This window comes from Micrasema longulum, unplaced genomic scaffold (assembly GCF_059751315.1).
Source record: "Micrasema longulum isolate JH-2025_06_02 unplaced genomic scaffold, ASM5975131v1 h1tg000225l, whole genome shotgun sequence".
In the NCBI taxonomy this organism is placed as follows: Eukaryota; Metazoa; Arthropoda; class Insecta; order Trichoptera; family Brachycentridae; genus Micrasema; species Micrasema longulum.
The window spans coordinates 754,711-782,530 of record NW_028277430.1 but is presented as its reverse complement, the minus strand read 5'-3'; the positions used below and the strand labels follow the sequence as shown (position 1 = coordinate 782,530).

Here is a 27,820-nt window from a genome sequence, read left to right as displayed (position 1 = left end):
CTTTAACTCATTTGCGGTTATGTTATAAACCTTATTTGCGGTTATGTTATAAACCTTATTTGCGGTTATGTTATAAACCGGGTTGTGGTCCCGTGGTAGTATTGTGGGCTCACGGGCCAAAGGTCCAAGGTTCAAAATCCCGCTCTACCACAACTCGATTTCCATTTTTCCACAGCACAAGTTATTTACGACTTTTAAGAAATGGTCTGAAAATTCAAATATTTGAGTAAATAATAACTCAAGTGTTTCTCTTTAAAAAAAAAAAAAATATCTGCTGTCAAAATCGTGTCTCATTTAGGAAATATTGGCAGTGAAAAGACGGCTGTAGTAAAACTGTAATTATATGGTAGGAGAAGATATTGTGTCTATAAAAAACAGTCTGCGATGAAACTGTCACAACACAATTTTACACATCTTTACTTCACTATGGTCAAATCGGAAGAAAATTACTCACAAAAAATAAGACATTTACAATATGTGTCCATATGAGTGGATCCAATGAGAAAAGTGTCTGCAATTGTGCTAAACATTTTTGAACAAAAAAATTTATGGTCTACTGCCCTTAACGATTCATTTTTATTTTCCACCATTGTCAATTAATGGATGTTTATTCTAAAGAACACTCTTGAATAAACTGTGTACAAAGTAGGCACACAATGCCACCCAGGCTGCTTGTGGATGATTCGGTGATATTTAATAATGTGTTCGTTCTTTCGTCGGTTAAAATGTCACGCGAATTCCTCGCAAATTACCTTCAAATGTATTCAAGTACTGAATCTTCTGGGGCGAAGGTACGGGCATGAGGTTTGCTTCTTTACCGGCAGCACCGCCCCCTCCTACTAGACTGTTCCCGCCACCAGCCTGTTGCTGTTGCTGATTCTTCTGCTGCTGAGCTGCCAGGCATTGCAGCGTACGGACAAACATGCCTTCCTCTGATCGGCCGAATCCAAGTCCGATCCGTGCATTTTTCAAAAATTGCATCCGTTCAAAAAGAACACATCAGTCGGATGTCATTTGTTTTTAGATTATTTTCCATTCCATTCGAGTCGAAATATTTACATTGTTCCGTGAGATTCAGATTCGTTTGGCAGTCGACAGGCGTTTGTTTTCATTCCGGGGGTTATTGATTGCCATTCGGTAGATAGTTTGCCGACGAGACATTCGATGATAGACGTAAAAGTATTTGTGGCCGGCACATGCGTATCAGTTGGGGAGGGGGCACACACACAAAAAGGGAGGGGAAAAAAAACAAAAATCAAAATTACGAAACAATACACAATAAAAAAATCATATGTTTTTTTTATGTAACTCGATGCTGTGTTAATCAAAGCAATCTATTGAAAATAAATCGAACAACATTAAAATAATTACTACTGAATTGAGCGAACAATTACTTTTCATGTGTTAATGAATTTATTTATAATTATAATAGTAAAAATACTTATATAAAATATAAATTTTTGCCAGTGACCCGAAACCCGGTCACTGGTAAAAATTTAAAAATAAAAGTAGAATAAAACTATATACGTATTTTTATTACTATAATAATAAATAAATTCCTTAACAGCATTCAGCATTTCAATTAAGCGTAAGAAACACAGCAAGGATTTACAGAAAATCATAATGTAAATAATAAAAAAATATTAGCAAAGGTTGATCAAGTTACTAAACAATCTAATATTTTAAGACCTTCAGTTTACTGGGTGCAGCTTAACCAACACCAATCTACAAAGACCGGTATCTCAACAGAGACATTGATAGATATTTGAGCCGAAATAACTGAATTATTAAGGAATGTGGAAATTTAGACATTACGGAGCAACATTCACAATTCTGCCTAATGTTTGTGATTTCCACATCTCCGCAATTTTTCAGAAGTTGTATATGAAATGGCTCCATGATACCTATTGGGCCTTTGCATTAGGGAAAATACATGTCAAAGAAAATCTGCTCTTAGGTCAGCATTTGATTCAGGCAGAGGAACACTTGTCGAAATTCGGGCTTCCCAAACACTAGATTTGGAGATCGTACTTTTGCCGTTTCCGGCCCCTCTGCCTGGAACCAATTGCCTTCAAACTTAGGAATCATCGACAGTCCCAGTCAGTTCAGATCCCAACTAAAATCTCACTTCTTTAGTTTATCATACCCTCAATTTTAAATCAGAAAATATAATATTCAAAAAGGCTATAAAAAAATGGATAGTGGAGCTGGGTAGAAGTAAAATGGATTGTCTCATTCGCCTAAACCAATATTGAATAAACTGCTCCACAAATGTATCCTTTATGTTTTTGTTCTTTTGTTATACATTTTATGATATAAAAAATATAGGTGTACATAAATTAAGTGTCCTCGGCACAGGTAACCCCAGTGAGGTCACATTATTTTTATTATTAATCTTTGTTTATAATGGAAAAAATGAATCAATAAATAAATAAAATTAAAATATGTTACTTTAACTTAGTTACAATGTAAGTTTAAGTATACAATTGTAAAGCGACCTTGAGGTGATTTTTCACAAAAATGGCGCTATATAAATCAGCCAAATATTATTATTATTATTATACCCAAAATAATAATATTTGGCTGATTTATATAGCGCCTCAAGGGCGCTTTACAATTTTATACGTAACCTTACATTTTAACTAAGCATAAGTTACATATTATATTTTCTGATTTCAAATTAAGGGTATGATAAACTAAAGAAGTGAGATTTTAGTTGGGATCTGAACTGACTGGGACTGTCGATGATTCGTAAATTCGAAGGAAATTGTTTCCAGGCAGAGGGGCCAATCTCCAAACCTATTGTTCAGGCAGCGCCGGATTTCGACAAATTCTCCTCTACCTGAATCAAATGCTGACCTAAGAGTAGATTTTCTTTGACATGTATTTTCCCTAACACAGAGGTCTGATAGGTATCTTGGAACCATTTCATGAAGGGATTTGAATACTGTCCAGCGCAGCTTGTATTTTATTCTCTCTGGGCTTTATAACCAGTGCAAATCTCAAGATGTTGTGAGATGTGAGAATATATTTTTACTCCCGTAATAAGCCTCGCTGCTACATTGAATACAGATTGAAGTTTATCAGTTTGGTGATTTGGGAGATTTGCGTATATTCCATTACAGTAATCTAGAGGCGAAACGACATAAGCATTCACAAGACCTTTAGTTGCGTCTGTAGGAATGTTTCGCCGTACGGATCTGATTTGTCGGAAATGGAATAAATCAGCACTTGGAGGCATTTCCTAAACAGGAGCGTTGTTCAACAATATTTTGAGTTTGTCCAAATTTTTGTAGACAAGGACTGGATTCAACTCCCTGGGAGCTGTTTATATTAACATATTACAACAGAGATGAAGAACATTTAAGAGAAGGTAATATAAAAGTCTAGGAATCTACAGGGCTTATGACAAGTCAATGGCTGGTTTAAGTGGCCACATTACACACTGTGTAATATTCACCATTCTGCCCATATTTGAACATCTATATTCCTTCAAGTCTTTCATCTGTTGATGTTTGTGAAGTTAAAGAGCTGAAACCTTTATTTATGCGGGTGAGATTCATCCAATTGAATTATTTCACCTACATACTAGGCAACGCCTGAAAATGTTATTTTTGCCATTTTGTTGATAAATCCACCTGGTCCATGAAGAAGTATAGCTTTGGAGAAATTAAACTATGCAAATAACTAATTTTCGCCATCTTCCGCCTTATGGTCAAATGGTCAGAGCTTTCGCCTACCATCCAAGAGGTCTACACTTAACTTTCGTTTTATCTTCAGCCTTTTGGTCAAATGTTAAGAGCTTTCGCCTACCATACAAGAGGTCTACACTTAACTTTTGTACTCTATTATGGTCAAATGGTCAAAGCTTTTGCCTACCATACAAGAGGCCTACACTTAACTTTTGTTATCTTCAGCCTTATGATCAAATGGTCAGAGCTTTCGCCTACCATACGAGAGATCTCAGATGCGATTCCCGACATGTTTGACATGAAATATTTATTTTAAAAGGTTTTTTACGCAAGAATATTTTATAGCCCCAGAACTGGAACCTGAAGCGTAGGACTGATCATCTTACCTTCAAGTAACAGAAATGATCAAGATACACAGCGATTGGTGTACCAATGCAGTGCCATATGAACCACTAGGTGGGGAAATGGAATAATGCATTAATAAATGTATACATCTGCTCAAAGCAGGTGTGCTTTCACAATATTTCGCATTACAACATATGCGACATCTGATGACTTTTTAGTGGGGTTTTAATACCAATCTTCAAACTGCGTCTGCGTATAGAGTGAAATGTCTCGGATGTTTACTTAGTAAAAACTAAATACATACCACCAATATTATGCCTGCATAGCACCTCTATCCACAAATGCAAATTGTGCTAATTTTGGCAAATTGACCGCCTCGTGCAAAACAGACAACCATTGAGTTTTTAGAATAATTCTGCAGTGCAGCAGTTTCACTTTGAGACGAATATAAAAATAAGACAACGGATGCAGCAAACTCCAACGAAAACTTTTATTACATTCCGCGGATGCCTGCCTTATGGCAGTTCGCTTATATCATAAATTTGAGAGGAATAAAATCACAAAGCCTCGGGTTAAACATATTTTTTCATTTCCTTAGGTCTGTATGTAGGTTGGTATTGGTTGAATGGGAAAGCAGATCATCTAGGACATTTAAAAATCTAAAACAACTAACTTGAAATAAAAACAAAAAATAATATCTGTTTGTATATTTGCCCATTTTATTTATTCATGGGGAAACTTGCTCCCTTTGACTCGTATGTTATATGACAGATGTTAAAAAATGAAGAAAGATTTCTAAGCGTAGAACATAACATATTAAGAATGAAAAAAAGGAAATAATTTTGAGAATGCCGGTGTGAATAGAATTGCATGTTTTCACAGAGCGACCATTTTCAAATTTGATTAATAAAAAAGTTTTCATAAATTCATTCATTAAACTATTTTTTAAATTAATTTAGTTTAATTTTGACCTAATCTGGTTTTCAAAAATACCAACAACATTTGCCTGAGAAGCAAAAAATTTGACCTAATGAGGTTTTCAAAAATACCAACAATATTTGCCTGAGAAGCAAAATTTTTATCTAACGGGTTTTTACACTAATTTACATTACTTGAATTTATTGAAGTAATGTTTTTTTTTTAAAGATACAAATTATATTGACCCGGCATTCTAGAGTTATTTCCACTCTAGCTAACATGTAAAACTATTAAAAATAACGTCATGCCTAAAATCAAATATAATATCGTCAGACCAGTGCCAGAATTGCAAAACATTTGAGATATTACAGTTAATTTATATAATAAACCTGCAGTCCATATCAGGGCAGATTAACAATACAGTTCTGTGTGTAAATAGAACCAGAATTCGGGGTTAATGATTTTGACTTGAGCCTTAAAAATCCTGGGAAAGAAAATCGAGTGGAGATATGTCTGCCTCATAGTTGGTTGGCGCATTCGCCTACCATGCTTTTTCATACATTTTCAAGAAACTTCACTGTACTAATTTTTACAGCGCGTAAAAAAGTATATTTGTCTCCAATTTCCTGTAGGGCTGAACTTCCTCATTGTATCAAGAAATTTTCTTCCAACCTTCCTTGAATGGTGCCATAAAAAAATAACATTTAAAATGTTTGAAAAAATAAAAAAAAAACTTTAAAAATTGTAATGTAGAAATTTGTTTGTTTAGCTAACGAGTATGAGACCTTAGATTCGATTCCTGGCAAGGTTGCTTTAGAAGTGACTCTTCTATAGAAGTTTTTGGGTATTAAATTTACAGTAATATCTAATACATTTGCGATTTTGGCATTGTTCCGACGGCTCAAGAACTGGGGTTTCACTCACCGGGCCCTCCTTCTAGGGGGTTCTTGGGCAGGCCCTTGCCCGAGTGCTGGTGGGGGTTGGGGGCCGAGGGGGCCCCTGCTGCGTGGGGCGCTGCCCCCCGCCGGGGCACTCGGCGGGACTGCTGAGCGCCGAGCCCGCGCGGGAGGCCTCAGCCGACATGGGCATCTGGATGTTAGAACACTGGCTCGGGGATTGGGTGGCTGCAAAGAGATATTTTATAGTATAAATTTGATTGAGCGGCATCGGGCAGGACGTTGTGTCGAGGATGGCAGCAGAGGAACAATAGTCGGCGGTGGCATTCGAAGCCCCAGTTGACGAGAGAGATTACTGTCTCGGCGTCAGATGGCAAAAACAGGCCGTAAAAGACAAACCAAACAACAAATCTCCCAGTCCGACGTGTAGACTGAAGACCAGGAGGGCAGGAGGGCTGACCCCGAGCAAATGGGACATACAGCCAGTAGCTCAATCACAAATAACTATCGACGTGCTTAAAAACATAAGCATTTGAGCAATCACAATAAACATGTTTAAGTTATCGGAATCATAAGTCAACGCGTTTGTAATCTCTAAGTCAACGCTCGTGTCAGTTTGTTTTTTGTTTTCCTCGTAAATAAATACCGTTCATCGGCAAAAAATTGGCGTTTACTATAAAAACCAATATTTTGCATTTGCAAAATAGTAAGGAGTATCTAACACAAAAAAGTGAAAATTAAAAAACGATTACTATGGCGACTGCTTTTCTTGACATTTGGGTCGCCAACCGCCGGCTAAATGCAATAAATAACATGATAAATAATAAGTAAATACTAAATGTTACTAAATATTTATATATAACCACTTACCGACTTTTCTATGTCTACCGGTTTCTTAATAAAGATAGCAGTCTCGAAGATGTCGCGAAAGCGATGAAACCGGTCACTGGATATTCCAAATTTGTGGATTAAAGTATCACTCGTCTTTTATTTATATAATAAATCACAAAGTTAATGCTTTTAATATTAATAATATAATAAATAAATAAAACAATTTTGGAATATTTTCTATATTAACCCTGATGAAATTCAAATATGTGATTGCGCAGCAGGATCATATGTCGCGAAACGTAAATATTTTGACATTTATTATGAGGTGTTCACGGATGTTCCATTGTGATCGCGAATACGATAAACAACCATGGTAAGAAATTGTTATCACGTCGCTTATTAGCACGTCGATAGTTATTTGTGATTGAGCTACAGGAGGAAGAAGATAAATAAATAAGCTAACCTATGGGAACGGAGGCAGATCTGTGGAGGGGAGAGGCGCCGTACGGTGGAGGGGGGAGGCAGCCCCCTGACGAGGCGCCCCCCCTTTCACTGCAAGGTGATTTTACTTGACCACCTGTGTACAAAAATAGCATTGGTATGGCTGTAAATTATAGTTGTTCATATTAGCAATGGTTACATATAAGAATTTAAGCATTCACTCAAATATATCAACAAAGAACATTAACTCAATTATTTTAGAGAAACCAACTCAATTATTTTAGAGAAACCAACTCAATTATTTTGGACCAACATTGTACATTAACATAATCATTTTAGACCAACATTCAACAATTTTTTTAGTTTATCCAAATTTTTCTAGACAACGACTGGATTCAACCCCCGGGGAGCTGTTAATATTTACATATTACAACAGAGATGTAGAACATTTTAGAGAAGGTAATATAGAAGTCTAGGCATCTACAGGGCTTATGGCCTGTCTTTATCTGATTTAAGAGTCCACTTTACTAATAATGGTGAATAAAATAAAGGCAAATAAAAAAATGTGTAAATTGTTCTCTCAAACTAAATTCAAAGTAGATGCAGTGCAATTGACCATTTTGTTTAAGTGTCTAATTTTGACATTTCACTAAATTTGTAGCAACAATTCACGGACAGTGTATACTTGAATTGCAGTATTAAATAGACTTCATGAACTCGGCAATAGTTATTCCCACGTATCTGATATATTTAGTGTAGGGTATTGTTCCTATAGAACAAACCTTTTGAACTTTTTCAAAGATGGTGAATGGTAATTATATTTATTTATTCATGCATTTCATAATATTCACAGTTGTTTCTTCACTTTGCCCAGCTGTATGAAACAGTACTTGTGATTTTCTTGTTGTATTACTGTAGAATGTTTTATTATTTAAACTTTCTACTGAATATGCTGTATAATTTTTAGGTTATTTTTTAAAACATAAATCTTGTATAATTTTTGATTTGATTTTTTTTTTTATAAATCTTGTTTGTAAAATTCATGCTTTTGAAAAAAAAGGAAAAAAATATTAAGCCAAATATGTTAATATTATAAATGTTTGTAAAAGGCAGATTTGCCGTTTATGTTAATAAAATAAAGTAATAAAATTGTGACATGCGGTTGACGCATGTTTAGGAAGAATAAAGTCTTTAAATCAAAAAATTACGATGCAGAAAATTAAAAAATTTGACATTAGAAATATTATTTGAAGTTATAAACATAATTTAGAAAGAAGATTGTTTAAACAGCTATCATTAAGGTGTGAAACAGTTTTGCCGTGATGTAAATGACAGTTGAAATTCTATAGTACCATACTAAAAAAGTGATACCATACAAGCAAAATTTCCCAATATTTAGGGAAAAAATCATTGTATGCATTTTATGCAAATTCATGGTTAAGTACCTACATAAAAATATTTAAACATGTTTTTTTTTTCAATTCAATAAAAAAAACATTGTGGTATTGATACAAAATATTTTTAATGAAATCATAGGTAATAAGATCAATAATTCCCAATTATGACAGTTTGTAAAAATTTTCTGCAGTCATTCATTTCCTCGCTTTAGCGTTTTCCTCAGTTTAACTTTTTTTTCCTGCTCCTTGAAAAACGTAAAACAGGGGTTTTACTGTAATAAAAACTCAAGTATCTCTTTAAAAAAAAATCAAAAAACAACTCTCTAGGGAGGAAATCCAGCTGCTTCTACAAACATTTGGACATACTCAAAACATTATTGATTTAACTACTCAGAAGGTAACCATCAGTGTGGACATACCCATGTGGTCTGGATCCATGTTATTTTTATTGTGTTCTTGCTCAAAAAACTGGTGGTGTAACTTTTGCCAGTCGAGGTCCATACCAGCCGAGCCCGGACTCCTCAGGCCCATCTTGTGCGGACCTTCGGGGCCTCCCGACATCTGAAGAACATACAAATTAAACAGTTGTAATACCATAAAAATTTTCTTTAAAGCACTAACTTTGTGGATATTCATTTTAATAAAATAAATATGGAACAACTTGGTTGTTTCAAAAAATAATCAACCGGTTTCAAAGCTGCACAAACTTCCTTATCAAGGTATACTTAACTAATGAATCTTATTCTATTTTAAAGCGATTCATAATAAGAAAAAAATACTAAACAATCAAACAAACAATATTTCCTTTAGTCGACTTCTGTCTAGTTTTAAATATTTTTTTATTTATTTTTATTTATTTATTTAATTTTACAATACGCCCAAGGGGCCTTTACAAAAAATATACAGTTAAGTACAAACATAGTGCGTAAAAATTTAAAAGATAAACAATGCTTTTTTGTATACATTTAGAAACAATAAGAAGCATACTGCCATGCAAAATAAAAAGTGAAACTTTACATAGTAAACAGGAAAAAAATATTTTATATGGATATAATAAAAGTAATTGAATTAAAAAGCAAATTGTAAATAACTTCTAAAGAATTCAAACAAAAAAATAAATCCATTTTCATATACTTATAAGTATAAAAAAAATGGTATCAACAAATTATTGTTAAAAACAAATAATGAAAATTAGTTAACAGTAAGTATATATGTGAAAATAATATAATATACGGTACACAAAAATATTTGATAAATTAATATCAGAAAGAGATAAGATAATAATAATACACATCAAAAACAGAGAAAGAATTGTATGAAAAAGAAAGTTTTATTACGACATTAATAATTTATAAGTATCCATCTCACTTTACAATAGGGAAATATCACATGCTACGAATACCAATAAAAATATATGAAATAGATTTAGAATAATTAATTGTATTTTCAATATATGTACTTACATTTCTTCCCCGTGGAAAATCTTCACACATAGGGCCTCCCATACCCATATGGTGATCCTGGGGACCTCCAGGTCCTCCAGGGCCCCCGCAGTCACCCATGGAGCCCCCGTCCATCATTATCCCACCTGGGAAACGAGCGTTTTAAAGGTTTTGTTTCATAATTTAATGGTAATAGAGAGAAAAATTTAATTTAGAGTTGTCGTACCGTTCATGGCGCTAATATTAGCTCCCGGCATGATCCTCGGTCCTCCCATCATACACGGTTTCATCCCACCCATGGGATTACCCATACGCTAAAAAGAGAATTCACACATGCTCATATTCTTCGTGAGATGAAAAATAAAATTCAAAACGCCGTTGCGCCGGTAATATCTGTTAAATAACAATTTTTTTAATGTTCAGGAGATGAATGAAGAAACACATTTTTCTAAGACAAAAAACCAAAAATAAATAGAAAGGTATATTTTGTCAAAATAAAATTATATAATCTTAATGAGAAGTTAAAAATACTTTTCAAAAATAATGTTCCCATAGCAAATATTCCCGTCGCAACGAAGATAATTAAACGTTTGGAAAAATGTTATCCAATATTAGATAATGTGCAAATTTGTCTCTTTCGATACAGATTCAAATTGGAAAAAAAAAAAATTCAAAATCAAATGAACGTTGTATTTCATCAAAATTTATCTTAATTCAAGATTACTGAATATAAATAAATATATAAAAAATTCATTCAAACACGATTATTTTAATGAAATGGCTAGATTTAGAAAATAACAACAAAAAAAAGTAACTTACCCCCATTGGTCCAGAACAAGGCCTATTCATGTGCATATCTCCGCACATCGAGGGCTTCATATCCGGGCCCCCGCACTGCGGGCCTCTCATGCCCCCCTTCATGCAGGGCCCCATCGGTCCCATAGGCCCCATCCCGGACCCCATCATGCCCGACATGGGTCCGTTGGGCCCCATCGGTCCGTTGGGCCCCATGGGTCCGTTGGGCCCCATCGGCCCGTTGGGTCCCATCGGTCCGTTGGGGCCCATGCCGTTCCCGCCCATGTTGGGTCCCATGGGGCCGTTCTGTCCCATGGGGCCGTTGTGCCCCATCGGCCCGTTCGGGCCCATCTGGCAGCTGGGCCCCATGGGCCCCATGGGGCCCATGTTCCCCGGGCAGCTCTGGCCCATCTGGTTGGGGTTGAAGCCCATGTTCGGGCCGGCGTTGGAGTTGGGAGGCATGTTGGGGTTGTTCCCCATTTGGTTTTGTTCGTTCGGGTTCTGCGACGGGTCCATCATCTGTCCCTGGTTGGGGCCCTGGGGGCCCCCCGGGCCCATACCGGACTCCGGGAACAACATCAGTTGCATTTTTCGTATCGTTGCCAGCTGTTCTTCTCTATGAGCTCTCTGTTGCGGTGTTAAATTCTCATCTGGTATTTTAACGCCTGAAACACAATGTCGATTAATCGACGGTCCTTAAAACTGATATAGAGTATAAGAAGTATTTCTTTAATCAAACATAATTTACCATTTTTTATTTATCACAAAGAAGACATGAAAAAAAGAAAACATATGTAGCGTAACTTTCTTGGAATAGTTTCACACACAGACATGTTAGTATTAAAACACAAAATTACTACTAAATACACCATTAAATCACAACATTGAAGTCACACAGAATAAATTAATACAATTATACTTGTAATTCGAGACAATGGTCTAGTAATAATACGAGTATTAACTGATATAAACATTTTTGGGAACATATTTGTGAGTTTTTCTCAAGAAAGGTTGACTTAGATTTTTTACAGAGAGCATGCAAGAAATGCTAATTCATAAGTGAATATTTTATTTATAAATAACATGAAGCTATCCTAAGAAGTAAAATGAGGAAGTTCAGTGCAACGGGAAATTGGGTATAAAAAAAAAGTTTTCTTACACGTGGTAAAAATTTGACTATTTAATTGTATGGCGAAAATTCCCGAAAATGCATGAAAACATTCAATTGAAAACAAAAAATGGATTTTAAAAAATGAACTACTTTCAAACGTCGCAGGTTCTTGTGAACATTAACCAATCAATTATAATATATAGATTTTCGATTAGCCATTTTTTCCAATGTATTTTGCCAGCTACGGGGTAGTTTCAAAATACAAAACTTTAAGAAATCATAGCGATGAATTAAATATATATTTTTTTAATTTTTGGCTTAGTTTTGATAGTCTATTAAAAAATAAAATAATTGAAAAAAATACAGAACCTCGGCATTTGTAAAATGTTGTGATCATTACTATCTAAATTTGATTCATAAATTATACATGTGGCTATCCTAAGAATTGAAATTTGTTATGTAGGACAGAAAACAGGACAGGAAGCTACGAGCTGTGTAGAAAATTATGTGTTTATGCAATAGTCGTTTGTATCATGTCACAGGATATTCAGTGTTGTTTGTCGAATGTCGAATGTAGTGACAGAAACCACGCTGAGTTTGATTTGCGACAGCGGCTCGGTACAAACTGCTAGTACAAAAACAAATCATTTTCTACACAGTACATGGTTAATCCTGGAAGAGGCAGATGCAACGGTAACCGTAACGCTGGAACGAGTCCAACCTGTCTGAGTGGGATCTACCAAAAAAGTCCATACATATAACGGAGACTGTAACTCTACGCAGGTTTTAAGTGATTAGTTTTATTAGTAGGACCTTGTAAAATGTTGATGACCCAAGCAATATTGCCGTTTAATATCTGTACCTCAGAGGCAGACGGATGCAAATCCAAATGTCAAATGTTCAACACAAGCCTAAAGAATCTACTTTCTCTAAGTGATTTCTAATCATTTATAGCATTAAATTGTATTTTCAATATCTTTATACATAGGTTCTTTCATTATAAGACTTCTTCAGACTTTCTTCAAAATCAATGGACATGATTGTTAAGTAAATAACAGCATTTATCGATACTATTCCTGGCCGATTACCTTTCGTTCCCATCCTTCCTTTGACCCATCCTTATGGTACCTACCTAACATCAAGATAGAAGATATTCTAAATTCGAAGATTCGGATTTAGAACAAAAACACAACATTTTTGACTTGACATAAAATCGGATAAAAAGTGGTTGGAATCGTCGCGCGTCGTGGAAAACATTGTTTTATTTTATAGTTTATTTTGTGATCCAGTGCCAGAAATTGAAGAACATTCAGATTATATTAAAGGTAGGTATTCGTTCCATATTCCTATCCTTTCTCAAATATTTCCCAATAACAAAACCGAATGAAATTTGATTTTCATTTACAGTCCGTCTTTTCGTTAACAATGATCATAAACTGGATACAAAAATCGAAATATCATTTCATCAAATTCTGGATTTGCATTGTCTGCCTCTGAGGTACAGATATTCTCTAGAAGTTTTTTGGCATTATAATTTTTTTGACGGCATTTGGAAATAGAGGAGTGAATCAGATAGAGATTTTAAAAAAAAATAAAACTGAATGAATACTTACTAAGAAATTAGATGATTGATATGTAAAATAAGGGTTTAAAATTTTTTCAATCACTATCAAAGATTCAGTGTAAAATTTGTACGAAATTCAGAGCTATTTTCTGTCCATTATTTAAAAGAAAATACTGGTTTTAAGCTCGCTAAGTTTTACTCGGTTATTTTTTTTTTCCAGTTACCATCAAAACGTCGGAGGTTTAAGTACGACTTGGAGTGGTTTGAAGTTGTGATAAAATTCTAAACGAAATGAATGTAACAAACGTGAGTCCGATGAGTGGTGGGCGTTGAGCAGACTGGGATGGGTGAGAAAGCGTATCAGAGGTGTCCCTTGGTACGCTCCTGGGTAAAGCGGCGTTAAAGGAATGGTCAAGTGTTAAAACATATCATTGGTTGGGTACAATCACAGGTATAAATTATTAATAACATTAGTTGTGGAATTATACTGACTAGACTCGTCACCAGTTAAGAACCCACGCTTATGCCGTACATAACCACGGTGTCGAAATGCAAAATATTGGATTTTATTTTCGACATTACTTATTTTAATTTGCACATACATAAAACAAATGTCTGATTTGAAGTCTGAGACATGCCCTTAACATAAAAATGTAGAAATTTTTGACATTATAAGAATGTTAAAATGTTGTCAATTCGCGCCCGAGAGATAATAATGGCACAACTTCAAAATTGACATTTTTGAGTTAAGTATACAGATCTGCTTATCATAATTCGAAAATATTTTGTGGTCTTAAAAAAGCAAAAATGACAATATTATACTGAATTTTTTTACTAAAATTCAATAAATCGTTGTGGCAAAATGATAGTTATTTCTGAAAACATTTTAAACTAGATGACACAAGTGAGTGAACTTTTAAGTATACGTACTGCCTTTGTTTTTGCGAATAAACGTCACTCCCCATTATGTACACAAGAATTGTTTTTTCTTTTATGTAATGGGAAACATTAATGTAAATATATGTATTTAATTAATATAAAAATTGTATTCAGTAGTAGTATTGCATACTTATATTTGGATGCCTAATTTCAAAAAATGCCTAAGTCCATTTTTGTAGTTCTGAGATATTTAAAGTTTAAGTGTTTATTTTGTTCTTGAAATGTTAAATGACAGAATTTCAGAAAATTGAAAATACGTATTGTTAAGTGTTTCTTTTTCTTTATTTTAAGATAAAAATAAATATAAAATTTTTACATGTTTAGTTACCAAATTATTGCTTGTAAAAAGTGGACTTAAGACTAAGGTCAGAACTTAGGGATTTTTTAAAAGTATTTAAAGGACTAAGGGATTTTTTATTCGGGGGAAAAAAATCTTGGACTAAGAGATTTTTTGAAACTGAAATAATATTTTTTCAAATACAAAATTCGATTTGGGTATTCTTTATTGAAAAATTAATTAGGTAAATATATAGTTCACAAAATGCTTTACACGGCAGTGTTGCCAACTCAAAACCGATAAAATTGGACTTAGGCATTTTTTTAAATTGGGCATCCATTTGTTATCTGAATAAAGAAAAAAATTTAAAAATGTTACTTTACTGAAAGCGCGGGTGTGTGTGCATGTGTGTGTGTGCTCTCCTGTAAAAATGAGTATTTTGAGTTGTGTCACTTTTATTCCCGGGGTGCGAGTTATTCTACTAAAAATTATAACTTGAGACATTATTCACTAATCCAATTTATATATTTTTCAATATTAATAACATGAAAATAGACAGTAGAAATATAATTGATTTTTCAAACTTCAGGCATTGCTTTATAGCACAGCTTTTTTATAGACATTTTTCTTTAACCAAACAAAAGTTTCCACGGTCACTGAATGAAATGAACTAATCAGTGAACCGATTCTTGCCTATTTTAAAGTTTTTGTTTAACATGGGTTTCTTTTACTGGCGGGGAGTCTAATTCAGAACAGGTGTATCCTCAGAGTAATAATGCGCGCGCTATCGCTTATAGACACCATTTCGCTCTTTTGCATAGAACAAAAGCGTTGCAAAATTTTGATTAGCGACAACTTCACTCAGCTGGCAGCCATTATTGTTTGGTTTTACAACAGACGTGCGACGGACGCTTTCGCCGCTGTGCTCAGCTTTGCTCATAAATAACATGGAAATTACCTTCTTATAATCATAAAAAATCAACAATGGTGGATGGCAGTATTGTTGTATAACTTTTAAGGAAATAAATACATATATTTAAAACATCGATGCAAAAAAAACAATGCAAATCAATATCGATTTGACAATTCTCGACCCGAGTACGGCCTGATATTTTGCTGCAAACTGTAGCTAGCTTCGTGTTTGACCAAAATCATACTTCAGTTTCTATGCATCTGGATGGCTATATAAGCGGTAGCGTGCGCGTTATTACCCCGGGGGTATATCTCTGTGCCTAGTCAAATTGCCAAAATACTACTGTACATACTTAGTTATTAACCATAATAATAAATATGAATGATTTGTTATTGCAAGTTGAACTCCTGTATTTTTGTTAATAAACTCCATTTTATTAAGGCACTGAAAACTAAAAAAAAAAAATTCTTATTAAATTAAACTTTGTTCTGAAGACAGAAAAGTTTTTTTTTTTCAATTTGGATTTTATTTAATTTTAAAAGTCTTTGTCCATATATAATGGTTTCATTAAAAAAAAAAATCATGTCCCTCAAGAGGTTAACAAATTGTCAATTTTTAATTAGCTACTTTTTTTATTGAGTATCGAGCCATGATTACCAAAACATTGTAACCGACAAAAAAATATTTTACAGGAGAACAATACGTCTTCCTCTTAATTTAAGTGGATTAGGAACTCTCCGATTACATTTTCTTCAATTAATTTCCATTAGTATGCCTTATTTTAGAACACAATATAAATTTAACATTTATTTTCGCTCTTAATAAACCTGCATGAATGTTATAATGCGAGTATACATTACCTTGCAGGTTAGGTAATTTGTGAAGATCCTGGGGGCTGCCTCCGCCCCCCCTCGGGTCCTGTGGCCCTCCGCCCCCCTGGCCGCCCCCGCCGCCGCCGCCTCCCTGCCCCTGCCCCTGGCCGGGCCCCGGGCCGTCCTGCGGGGGGCCGGCACTACCGGGGCCGTTTGGGTGCATCGGGTTCTTCTGGGACAAGGCCAATCGGTGATTAGAAATTTAATTATTGAAATTTGCAATTTTGTAAAAAAAAAGTAGGATAGTAAAGAGGAATCATTCGCAGCACTTAATTTAAACTAATGCAAACAGTCAAACGGTCAATTTTGAAATTAAAATATACCGATCAATGCGGCTTGTCATTGAAAATGTCAAATGTCAACAAAAAAATGTATTTAGATTTTTTTTGGCTCATATGTGGTATTGAACTTACATAGATGCAATTTTTTTTTATTAAAAGAAATGTTAAAACAGCAAAAATGAATAGACTAATACACCTTAAGCTAAAAAAATAAAAAACCTGATAATATTTTAAACAAAAACTCACATTGTCCCAAGGCATATCGCCGTCGCTTCCCATGCCATCCATGACTCCGCACGGCCCATTATTCCCCGGATATCCATCCATGGGCCCCATCTGGCCCATCTGCCCCATCTGGCCGCCGCCCCCCTTCATCATCATCATCTGCCCGCCGCCGCCCATCCGGCCGGGACCCATCTGCCCCATGCCGGGCCCCATCTGGCCCATGCCCGGCCCCATCTGGCCCATGCCGGGGCCCATCTGGCCCATGCCGGGGCCCATCTGACCCATGTTGGGGCCCATCTGGCCCATCATCTGGCCGGGGTGGTTGGGCCCGGGGCCCATCATGCCCGGAGGGCCGCCCGGCCCCCCCGAGCCTCGTATCGCCCCTCGGTTCTTCACCATGGCCAGGTTGTTGAACCACTGAGCCGGGTTTTGCTTGTTGAATTGGCCCATTTTTAAAGGGTGTTTCTAAAAGTAAGAGATAATTAGTTAGTCCAGGAAATCATCAATACTTTTTATTTCCATCAATCATTAAATTTCTAGCCTATTACAGTCCTATAATTCATTTTATCAACTATCAACTATCCAAAACTAAAAGGGAGCCGAAGCCGACATCGGAAATTATAGAACCATTAGCCTTCTCTCTCACTTGTATAAATTTATTCATGTGAAAAATAACAGGCAGACTAGAAAATAAGCTGGATTTCTACCAACCATGTGAACAAGCTGTTTTCCATTCAGGCACAAATGATTATCTTTTGACCCTGAAGATACTAATTCAAAGAATAACAGAATACAGTAGACCCTTCGTGTTGGTTTTTGTCGTCTTCCAGAAAGCATTCGACACCTCAATAAAGATGCTATATTGACACCCTTCTTTTCTGATAAAAATCATATTTGCCTGCCATTCGATAAATAACACCAATATTATACACTGGAATCTCACTGTACAAGGTTTACAAAAAACACGGTCCAAACATAAAAAAAAAAAACATAAAGACTTCGAAAAGGCATTTGACAGAATAACAACTAAAAGATTGTTAGTCAAACTGTACCACATAGGAATCCAGGGATAGGTTTACGACTGGATTGAAGACTTTCTTACAGGACGAACTTACCAAATTTGAGTTGGTGATGGACTGTCGCGTGAAGGACCAGTATTAAGTGGCGCTCCGCAGAGATCCGTACTAGGTCCGATTCTCTTCATACTCTATATTATAGATTTACCAGCAATCATGCCAAGTCCAAAATTTTTTGCAGATGATACATAGCTGTATGCTAACTCGACTACAGCAAGACCTTACAGTATTCATAAATGGACCAAGAAATGCGTTCTAACACTCAATGTTAACAAATCTAAATTTCTTCACATGGGCTCAAAAAACCCCAAACTTATATATTATACTCTAAATGGTGTAGATTTGAAAGCTGTGAAACAACAAGAAGACCTCAGAATAACAATAACAGGTGATTTAAAATGGGAATGTTACATATTAAACATAGCAAAAAAATCCAATTCAATTATCTACTTGATAAAAAAGCCTTCTCATATATAACACCGAATGTGCTACTCAAAATATACAAATCCTATATCAGACCTACTCTCGAATACGGGTTTCAGATACAGAATCCCCATTTTGTAAAGGATATTTACTTGTTGGTTGAAAGAGTCCAAAGACAAGCTACAAAGTTGTTGCCGAGCTTAAAACGCCTTCCATATGTGGAGACTGGAAACTCTAGGTCTCACAATGCTGCAGGAATGACGAGAAAGGAATGACCTGATGGAGACATACAAGATACTCAACAGACACTAAGCTGCCCAAATTTGGATCCCATGTTCAAGCTTAAACAAGATGCTCGTCTTCGAGGCCACAGTCTCAGGCTGGAGAAAATGAGATTCAATCTAAATAAACGGAAGCACTTCCTGAGCAATAAGGTTGTTGATGGTTGGAATAAGCTGCCACAAGAACTGATCTCAATGTGTAGTCTCAAATAGACTAGATTTAAATATATCAGCTTTCAGCTGCTCGCTTAAATCAATATAATATATGAATATAATAATAATAATTTTGTCTGCAAAAATGGTAAGAGCTCACCTCTAGGTACTTCTTGGTCCCAGGCTGGGCGCAGTGGTACGCGATGATGGACTGGAAGTGACCCTGCAGGACTGCCTCGGCCCCCTTGTTTGCCAGCTGCGTGCTGAACACGAATATCTGCGACTGCTGTTGGGTGTACTGCGTCAACGGGCACGCAGTCGTATTAGTTGGGGAACGATAATTGGTTGTTATACCAAACAGGCGAGAAGACTAACCATTTCTCACTCTGATTAATATATTTTCTAATAATAACGATAATTTATTTCATAATGTATTTTATGTTAGTGTGTGCAAGCATATATAGAAAGGCTTGCCAAATATTTTAAAGGGTTAATATACCAAGAGAATCAAGTACTGTTTCATATAAGTTTCTAATAAAAAATATTATGGTTAAATTTATAAATAAATATAATAATTATACCAAAGGTTTAATTACTATTCATCATCTTTGAGAAAGTTTAATAGGTTTGTTCTATAAGAACAATAAAAGTATTATAACAAGTTTAAAGTGGGTTTAAGGTCTTGGATTAGCATGGAAGGAACACATAGACACTTTTAAAAAAAAAAAAATTAAAATTAAAAATAAAATGCAAACTGCAAATAAATCATGTTTTCGTAATATCAGCATATGTTAATTTTGTTTTCTTTTTCTTTCTTTTCATGGTCATGTCATACCATATTTATATGCTATAAACTTATTAATAATAAAAAAAGGAATGGCCCACGCTCAGACGCTGAAGTCTTTGTGGGCATTTTTCCAATTTATGTTATAGCTTAATTTTAAGATATAAATAAAAAAATTAAAAATACCCTACACTAAATATATGCGATACGTGGGAATAACTATATTCTATAAGGCGTCAAATGAGGAAGTTCAGTGCTACAGGAAATTGGATTTAAAAAAATGTTTTCTTACACGTGGTAAAAATTAAAGCATTTAATCACACAGAGAAGTTTCTCAAAAATGTATAAAAAAAATTATAAATACGGTTTTAATAAAAATGAATTACTTTGAAGTTCGACAGGTTGGATAAGTTCTTGTGAATCAGCCAATCAATTGCAGCGTTGACAAGTGTTGTGATGGATTTCCGGCTTACGGAAAGCCATTTTTTTCAACATTAGTGTATTTTGATAGCTACGGGGCTCTGCTTTTAAATGTCAGGACAACTGACAGACGAGAACTAGTAACGTCACAGGGGGAGTAATTTAAAAATTACAAAACTTTAAAAAATAATAGCGATGAGAATACGATACAAAATTTTTTTTTTTTTTAAATTTATGACTAAATTTAATAGTCTATTAAGAAATATATATTTTTTTAAACCACTGAACTTCCTCGCTGTCACATTTTTAATATAATTTATTCCCACATATTTTTTAATATTTCCCATATATTTTTTAATATTTTTAGTATTCTTCATCCGCCTGGACGCAGACATATGCGTGTATAAACCATGTAAAAGCCATCTGGGCGTCGTCAATAAACTATTAAATATTTTCTCAGAGATATAAATAATTTATAATTATGCAAAGAGTCGAAAGTTTTACAGACCTCCATATTGCTGGGCTGCTTCCCCACAACGTTGGTGGGCAGGGGCTGCGGGCCTTCCGGGCCCCGGAAGGGCGGCGGGCCCCCCTCGGGGCCTCCTTGCCCCCCGGGCCTTTGGCAGCTATCCTGTAGTGAGACATATTTTATACTCTAGTTGAAGATGCAATTTTTCATGAAGAAGTCGGTGTTTTTAAGAATTTAAATGCGCCGAAAAACAAAGATTTTTTAAAACTGTCTTTTGGTAACCACATCATGTTATGGTGGTTTTTTCTCTGTAATTTTTAATTTTTTAGATTTTCAGGGTCATTCAGATAAGTTTTTATTTTTGGGTTTGAATCAGCCACCATAAGGGACAGCTAAATAAAAGTTACTTTGTACAAAAAAAAATACAGTTATTGTTCTCGGACAAGTTGTTTGAATTAAATTACAAAATTAAAAGCATAAATTAAATTTATTTATCTATAGAATCACTATTTAAAGCGCCATGAGGTATAAAATGGCGCTATATAAGTTATCCATAATAATAACACAGTTTGCATAGTTCGAGACTTTTTGAGCAAAGAATGTTTGAGTTTACTGTTTACCATATTGATGTACCATATATCGTATATGTTTTTTATAATTATTTTTTGTGTTTCTGATCCCATATTTGTGGTGATATACTCATGTGTCTGTGTCAACTAATTGCTCGTCCCATCTCAGCACAGGACTTTTAGTCCCATGGAGTTTGGACTTATGTCTCAAATAATGTGCAGTAAACTAATGTATGTAAATAAATAAATAAATTAAAGAAATAATTGCATTCTTAGAATTTACCCAAATATTTCCATTTTGGGGGCTATTTCAAACGAGTAAATAACACATTATTAGCAAATGGGAACAGTGGGGTTTGAATCTCAGACCTCTAATTCGTGAGTCCGCGACATTAGCCACAGGGCCACAACCCGATTAAAAAAAGTATATTTTATTAACTTATTTATTTAATTATTTTCTATAATATTTATCTTGTACAATACAAAATTTAAAGATATAGATTACACAAACATCACTCTGTCAGATTTAAAATTTACACTAAAAATGCATTATGTAACTTAGTAGACATTATAATAATAAATATGTACATCTCCCTTCCACTCCTTATCCTCTCTTCAAGCATCCTTGTCCTTATCCAGCCCAATTTACAATAACTTACTGTTCTTAAAAAAAAAAATCTTAATTATTGAAAAATATTTACGAGTACATGAAAATAACATTTTTATATGTATAAACTTTTATGTATTTATTTAATATGTAATATATTTTCTTTACTAACTTTGTATACTTTGTGGAAATCTGTTATTGGTTCTGAGTTTATACACTATATCTGTTTGTTTACTATAAATATGTATGTCGAACTGTTGATTTCCCAAATAAAATAAAATAAAATAATGAAATTCTACCTCCTTGCCAAAGACTTTAAATAATTTAAGACATATAAATCTCTAAGGATCAGTTGCACCACAAAAAGTAAAGATAAAAAAAAACTTTAAGTTAAATGATTGTTGAGTTTTTGTCAAAATGGGTTGTCAAATCTTATTTTTAAATGCAACCCAATTTGTCCATTTTGACAAAAACGCAACGATGATTCAACTTAACCTTTTGCTGGCTCTTAGTCTCTTAATATACGAGTGACGAGCATCACCTGCATGGGCATCTGTCCCCCCCTGAGTCCAGTCTGAGGGTCCAGGATGTCGTTAGAGTCCGAGGAGAGGCGCTCTGACTTCAGGGAGCCGGGTCCCACCATGTCGCATGATGGGGATTTAGTGGGGTCACCTATCAACATATCGTTTAGATCATTAATCATCTCAATATGCTGGCGGCAGAGGAATATGACGCTGGGATACATCAACTCGTCACACGTTACGACAAATGCTTAAATTTGCTAGGTGACTGTGTGGAGAAGTGGTTTAAAGCATGTGCTTTACAAATAAAAAAATCATATTTATTTAAATATATACTGGATGTTTTTATATTCCCAAACAGGTACTACTTTCCGGTTGACCCTCATATATTTAAATTTGAATGAAAGCAAGAATAGATATGAGCTTGTATTTCAAATTCATATTTGCATAAGCAATATTTGTTTTGTTAGAATTTATTATTTAGGTCTGTCTCTCTCACCCTCATTGTCCATGAGATTGTCCATCTCGGTCTTGATGTCTGCGCCACCCATCTCCGGCCCGTCCTCGGCACGCTCCACTTTCACCCTGGGCGCCTCTTCCGTCTCCTTATTGGCGCCGCCGGATACTCGAGTTGAATCTGCGACGGAAACATTGCCCAATCAATATGCATATCTTTCACATGGGTCAAACCATATTTAAGAAGCAAATAATACTCGTGCTGTTGGAGTATCTTATGCCTTCATAATATCAGAAGTTAACAGAGTTATCTTCGACTGTCTCTAAAGAAAAACCGATATTTTTGTATGAAAATGAGTATATTTGCATGACAATTTAAAGCATCTTCATCGATAACCTATAATTGAACATGTTTAGAAGAAAAATTGTAGGCATATTTTGCTTTTCATACAGAAAACTCAATTTTACTTTTGAAATAAAATTGAAGATAAATGTTAACTTCCCATTGTAATCGGGGCCCAGGCCTTAAATGTTGTCCTATCTAACTATGGCTTAGTACTATTTAAAAAAAAAATGTATTGTATTATCATCGCTATGTTGTAATTTTGAAATTACCCCGCCTGTGGCATCACAAGTTGTCGTCGGCGAGTTGAGCTGACATTTAAAAAGAGAACCCCATGCATATGAAAACACGCTAACCATGGCTTCCGAAAATGGAAATCCATCAGAACACATAATTTATTGGTTATTCTAAACAGTTGTTGACCAGGACGTAAGGCATTTTAAAGTAGTCTATTTTTATCAAAACATATTTTTATTGATTTATATTTTATAGTTATAATTTATTTATTGACGATTATAAGAGATTCGATGAATCCTATATAAAGAATAATAATAATAACAAGAGATAGTCTCTTTTTTGGAAAATAACAGCTTTAAAATTTAATAATTATTATTAACATATTACAACAGACATGAAGAACATTTAAGAGAAGGTAATATAGAAGTCTAGGCATCTACAGGGCTTATGACCTGTCAATGGCTGGTTTAAGTGGCCACTTTACACACTGTGTAACATTCACCATTCTGCCTATATTTGAACATCTATATTCCTTCAATTCTTTCATCTGTTGATGTTTGTGAAGTTAAAGAGCTGCTTGCAAAGCCCGTAGGGCGTGTAAATTAATAAATAAATAAAAAATATATATAAAAAGTAGATTGTAGACAGGGGGACTTTCAGCATAATTGTTATTAAAGCTTTTCGTGCACATGTATCCGTACACATTGGGGAACGTAAGAATATGCGTGAGGTGGTGAGGTGGTGAGGTGGTGAGGTAGTGAGGTGGTACTTACTGGAATCATTTTCGGGAATTTCTTCCTTAATATTGTTTCTATTTCCACCGACTTTGTCTCCCTTATCCTTTATCATGCCTCTGCGTGCCTTCGCCAATTTGACTGCAAAAATAGAAAAATCTCATTAATACACTCATCGAGAACAAGCGCAGAGCGTAAGAAACAACCTTTTTTAGTAAATGTTATGTAATATTTTTATATAACCACTTACCGACTTTTGTATGTCTACCGGTTTCGAGACGTGCCCGTCTCTTCGTTAGAACATTAATTGAACATAGTTTTTTAGATCTTAATTTTAATAGGTATTTTTAATTTTCATATTATTTTTATTTTTTCTGTAGTATGAATTAAAATTTCTGATTTACTTTGTTTTATTTTTTATCTTATTTTGATTACATTTATGAGCACACACTATTTATATATGTGTTTATATTTGTTTTTCCTATATTTAAAATATATTCAAGTAAATTGCTATTCTTTAATTTTAATTGTATTATTTTACTCTATTTTCTTACTTTAAAAAAAAAACAAATTCTTTAAACCATTTTTATCTGGTTTTGTTGAGTTTTTTCTTCCTAATAATATTTTTTAAAGCATCAAAAACAAAATAATATATGTTCATTATTTTATACGTATACAGTATTATGTCTGTACTCTTTTATTTGATTATTAATTAAAACTAATGCCTGAGCACCCGACGACAAACTATTATTTAATAGTTCATCGGGACAAAATATATTTTAATACTTTGTCTTCTTTATAATATAGTAATATTGTAATAATGTGTATATTTTATTGAATAAAGACTATTTTGTTTTTTTTAAGTTATGCAGAAAGCAGCCAGTCATAGAATAGTGAAACTGAGATAATAGCACCTTTGTGAAAAGAGTGAATTATCAAATCTACACAACAGTTGGAATGTTTTTGACTTTAACAAATGATAAACAATGACTACATTAGTTTTTTTATATATTAAAAACGAGAATCAAATTCTGTATTTGACCAGTTTTAATGATTTTTAAAGTACCTAAGATTTTTCTAGGGCTGTGGGTGTTTTCTGCAAGTTGAGAAATGCCATTTTTGTGATCGACACCATTTTAAGAAGGTGATTTATACAGTATTTTGTATGAAAGCGGTCTGGCTGTTTTTAGCATAAAATAGAATTGACCTTACTGCACCTGATAACATCAATATTTCTTTTTTTTATTTTTTATTGTGGACTGGCTGCTTTCTGCATAACTATGTTTAATTAAACCAACATCCAAAACCCACTAAACACGTTCACTATAGTTGCACAAAAATATTAAACCAACACGACATGCGTTTTAATAAGCAACCCTCACATGCACTGATTAGGTTATGAAAATATTTTATGTTGTGGGCACAACCTTTCAATATAGCCCATTATACGATGTTCGATTGTAATGATCCCTGAGAAATAGTTGAAAAAACAACTATTTCTCCCACAACATAAAATATATTCATAACCTAACCAGTGCATGTAAGGGTTGCCTACTAAAATGCACGGCATGTTGGTTTTATATTTTTGTTTGGATTTTGCATGTTGGTTTAATTGGTGTCCTGACGAAGAGACGGGTACGTTTCGAAACCAGTAGACATAGAAAAGTCGGTAATTGGTTATATACGAATATTTAATAACATTGAGTAAAATATTTGACCACATGCTTTATATATTAATAATCTTTTTCAGACTAGTTTTTTTAATAATATTTCGAGTACGTTCAAAGCCTTGAATTTAAAAAGAAATATTTAATGTTTTTGGCAAGCTATGGCAAAAAAATAAAATAATCATCATCATTCCCTTTCCGCATTCAATGGTGCATAGGGCACTGCATTGGTACACCAATCGCAGCATATCTTGATCTTTTTTGTTACATGAAGGTAAGATGATCAGTCTTACGGTTCAGGTGCCAGTCCAGGGACTATGAACTATTCTAGTTGTAAAAACACACTTTCAAATAAATATTTCATGTCAACCATATCGGAAATCGAACTCGAGACCTCTCGCGTGGTAGGCAAGTGCGCTGACCACTGACCACTACACCCCTAGGCTGACATAAAATTATATGACACTCAAATTAATGACCGATAAAAAAGAACGCAAAGGAAATGAAAAATTATTATTGTAAATGGTAAATATTTTACCAGTAACTGTTTGTTTATTAGGTATTTCTAGATTATTTTTTTTACGTGAGTCTAAAACTGAAATAATTCAAAATAAATTAGAAATGCAAAATTTTTAATTACTAAATTCAATAATTACTATGGCGAACGATCATTAACAATTGCCATCCACAACATTGTCAATTATATACCTAGGGATATAATTAGCATTGGTAACATAGCTGCATTTATGGTTAGAGTGCAAATGTTGGACATGGGGGTGCTTCATGACATACTCAGTGGACGCCTTGATAGTCCGGCTCTTTTGTCAGAGTTATCATTAAATGTCCCCGGCTACCGCACCCGTCACACGTCGAGCTCTCTATTTCATGTGCCAGCAGTTCGTACGAACTATGCCCAGAACTCTCCACTTATACGTTTTGCTAGTGAATATAATTTGAACTTTCCCCTTATTGATCCATTTGATTGTAAAAAAATAACATTTAAAATGCGCGTCTTAAAACATTCTTTTTTGTCTTATACTTAGTTTCAATAATAAAGTTTTATTTTATTAAATTTTATCTCTATTTCTTAATATTTTATATATATTTATATTTTCGATACCTGACACCCTCTTTCCAATATAACACCCACACACCCACCCTCTCACTCACTTACACTCACACAAACACACTAGTATGTATTGTACGTGTATTTAATGTATTTCTGTGGATATCTGTCATTGGTTTTATTCTCTGTATATGTTATTTGTTATATTTGTATTACATGTATTACTGTTGATATCCCCAATAAATAAAATTAAATTAAAATGAGTTATGAAAAATGTGAGTAATCAGTGTGCGTTCATTGGTACTTAGGAGATCACTTGTTTCATTTGAGAGGGGTGTATTGCAGTCTGTGTGTACCTTGATAACTACATTTATTGTTTATCATGTTTTTTTTTTTTTTTTTAAATATATTTGGACCCCTGTATTTAGTAGCCTTACGTGTCATGTACAAGGCTAAGGTACTCAGAAAAAAAAAGTTTTTGTTTGTCTTGGAAATGGGATGTTCGATCACTGATTTTGGTTTATTACCTTTATGAGTCCAATCACCATTGTTGCAAAGTTCAAGAACAATGGCGCGTGATAACTACTTTTTACTACAGTGTGGATATCTGTTAAGGATATTCCATCTTTATTTATGTTTATCATGTTACAATAAATTCACACTAAGGTGAAATGGTGTATAACCGATCTTAGTTCTATTGCGCTGGAAATTTTAAACCGATCACTAGCAAAAAAAAAAAGGGCATCAATTTCTAAAAAATACATTTTTTTTCTGTGTTTGTGTTGATTATTGTTTTTTTTTTTATATTGACTGTCTAAGAACAGGGGTATTTACCATAGTTTGACAGTCAAAGCTTTATATTAATGTATTATTTATGTATAATGTAGAATTAGGAAACTTATTTATGTATTCATTAGACTAAGAAATATTTTATCTCTAAAACTTATAAAAACAGTCTATTATGCTTTAATACAAAGCCCAGAACTTACCCATCAAAACTAGTATTCGAAGAACTTAATATACCAACAATTGAAGAAATTTTTAATAAAGCCTCTATCTTACAAACTTTTAAAGA

General features: G+C 34.2%; 1 protein-coding gene across 1 annotated transcript in view; it reads right to left on the bottom strand.

The window, feature by feature from the left end:
- LOC148283527 (uncharacterized) overlaps positions 1-27,820 on the bottom strand; it is a 51,041-nt gene that overhangs the window by 18,181 nt on the left and 5,040 nt on the right. Inside the window, 15 exon segments of the mRNA XM_088243702.1 lie at positions 753-932; positions 5,880-5,989; positions 5,992-6,079; positions 7,146-7,259; positions 8,940-9,081; positions 9,984-10,108; positions 10,189-10,276; positions 10,782-11,422; positions 16,422-16,602; positions 16,961-17,404; positions 19,033-19,170; positions 20,585-20,707; positions 22,263-22,393; positions 22,742-22,879; positions 24,052-24,153. Coding sequence (XP_088099828.1) covers positions 753-932; positions 5,880-5,989; positions 5,992-6,079; positions 7,146-7,259; positions 8,940-9,081; positions 9,984-10,108; positions 10,189-10,276; positions 10,782-11,422; positions 16,422-16,602; positions 16,961-17,404; positions 19,033-19,170; positions 20,585-20,707; positions 22,263-22,393; positions 22,742-22,879; positions 24,052-24,127 — 2,719 coding nt within the window. The 5' untranslated portion in view covers positions 24,128-24,153.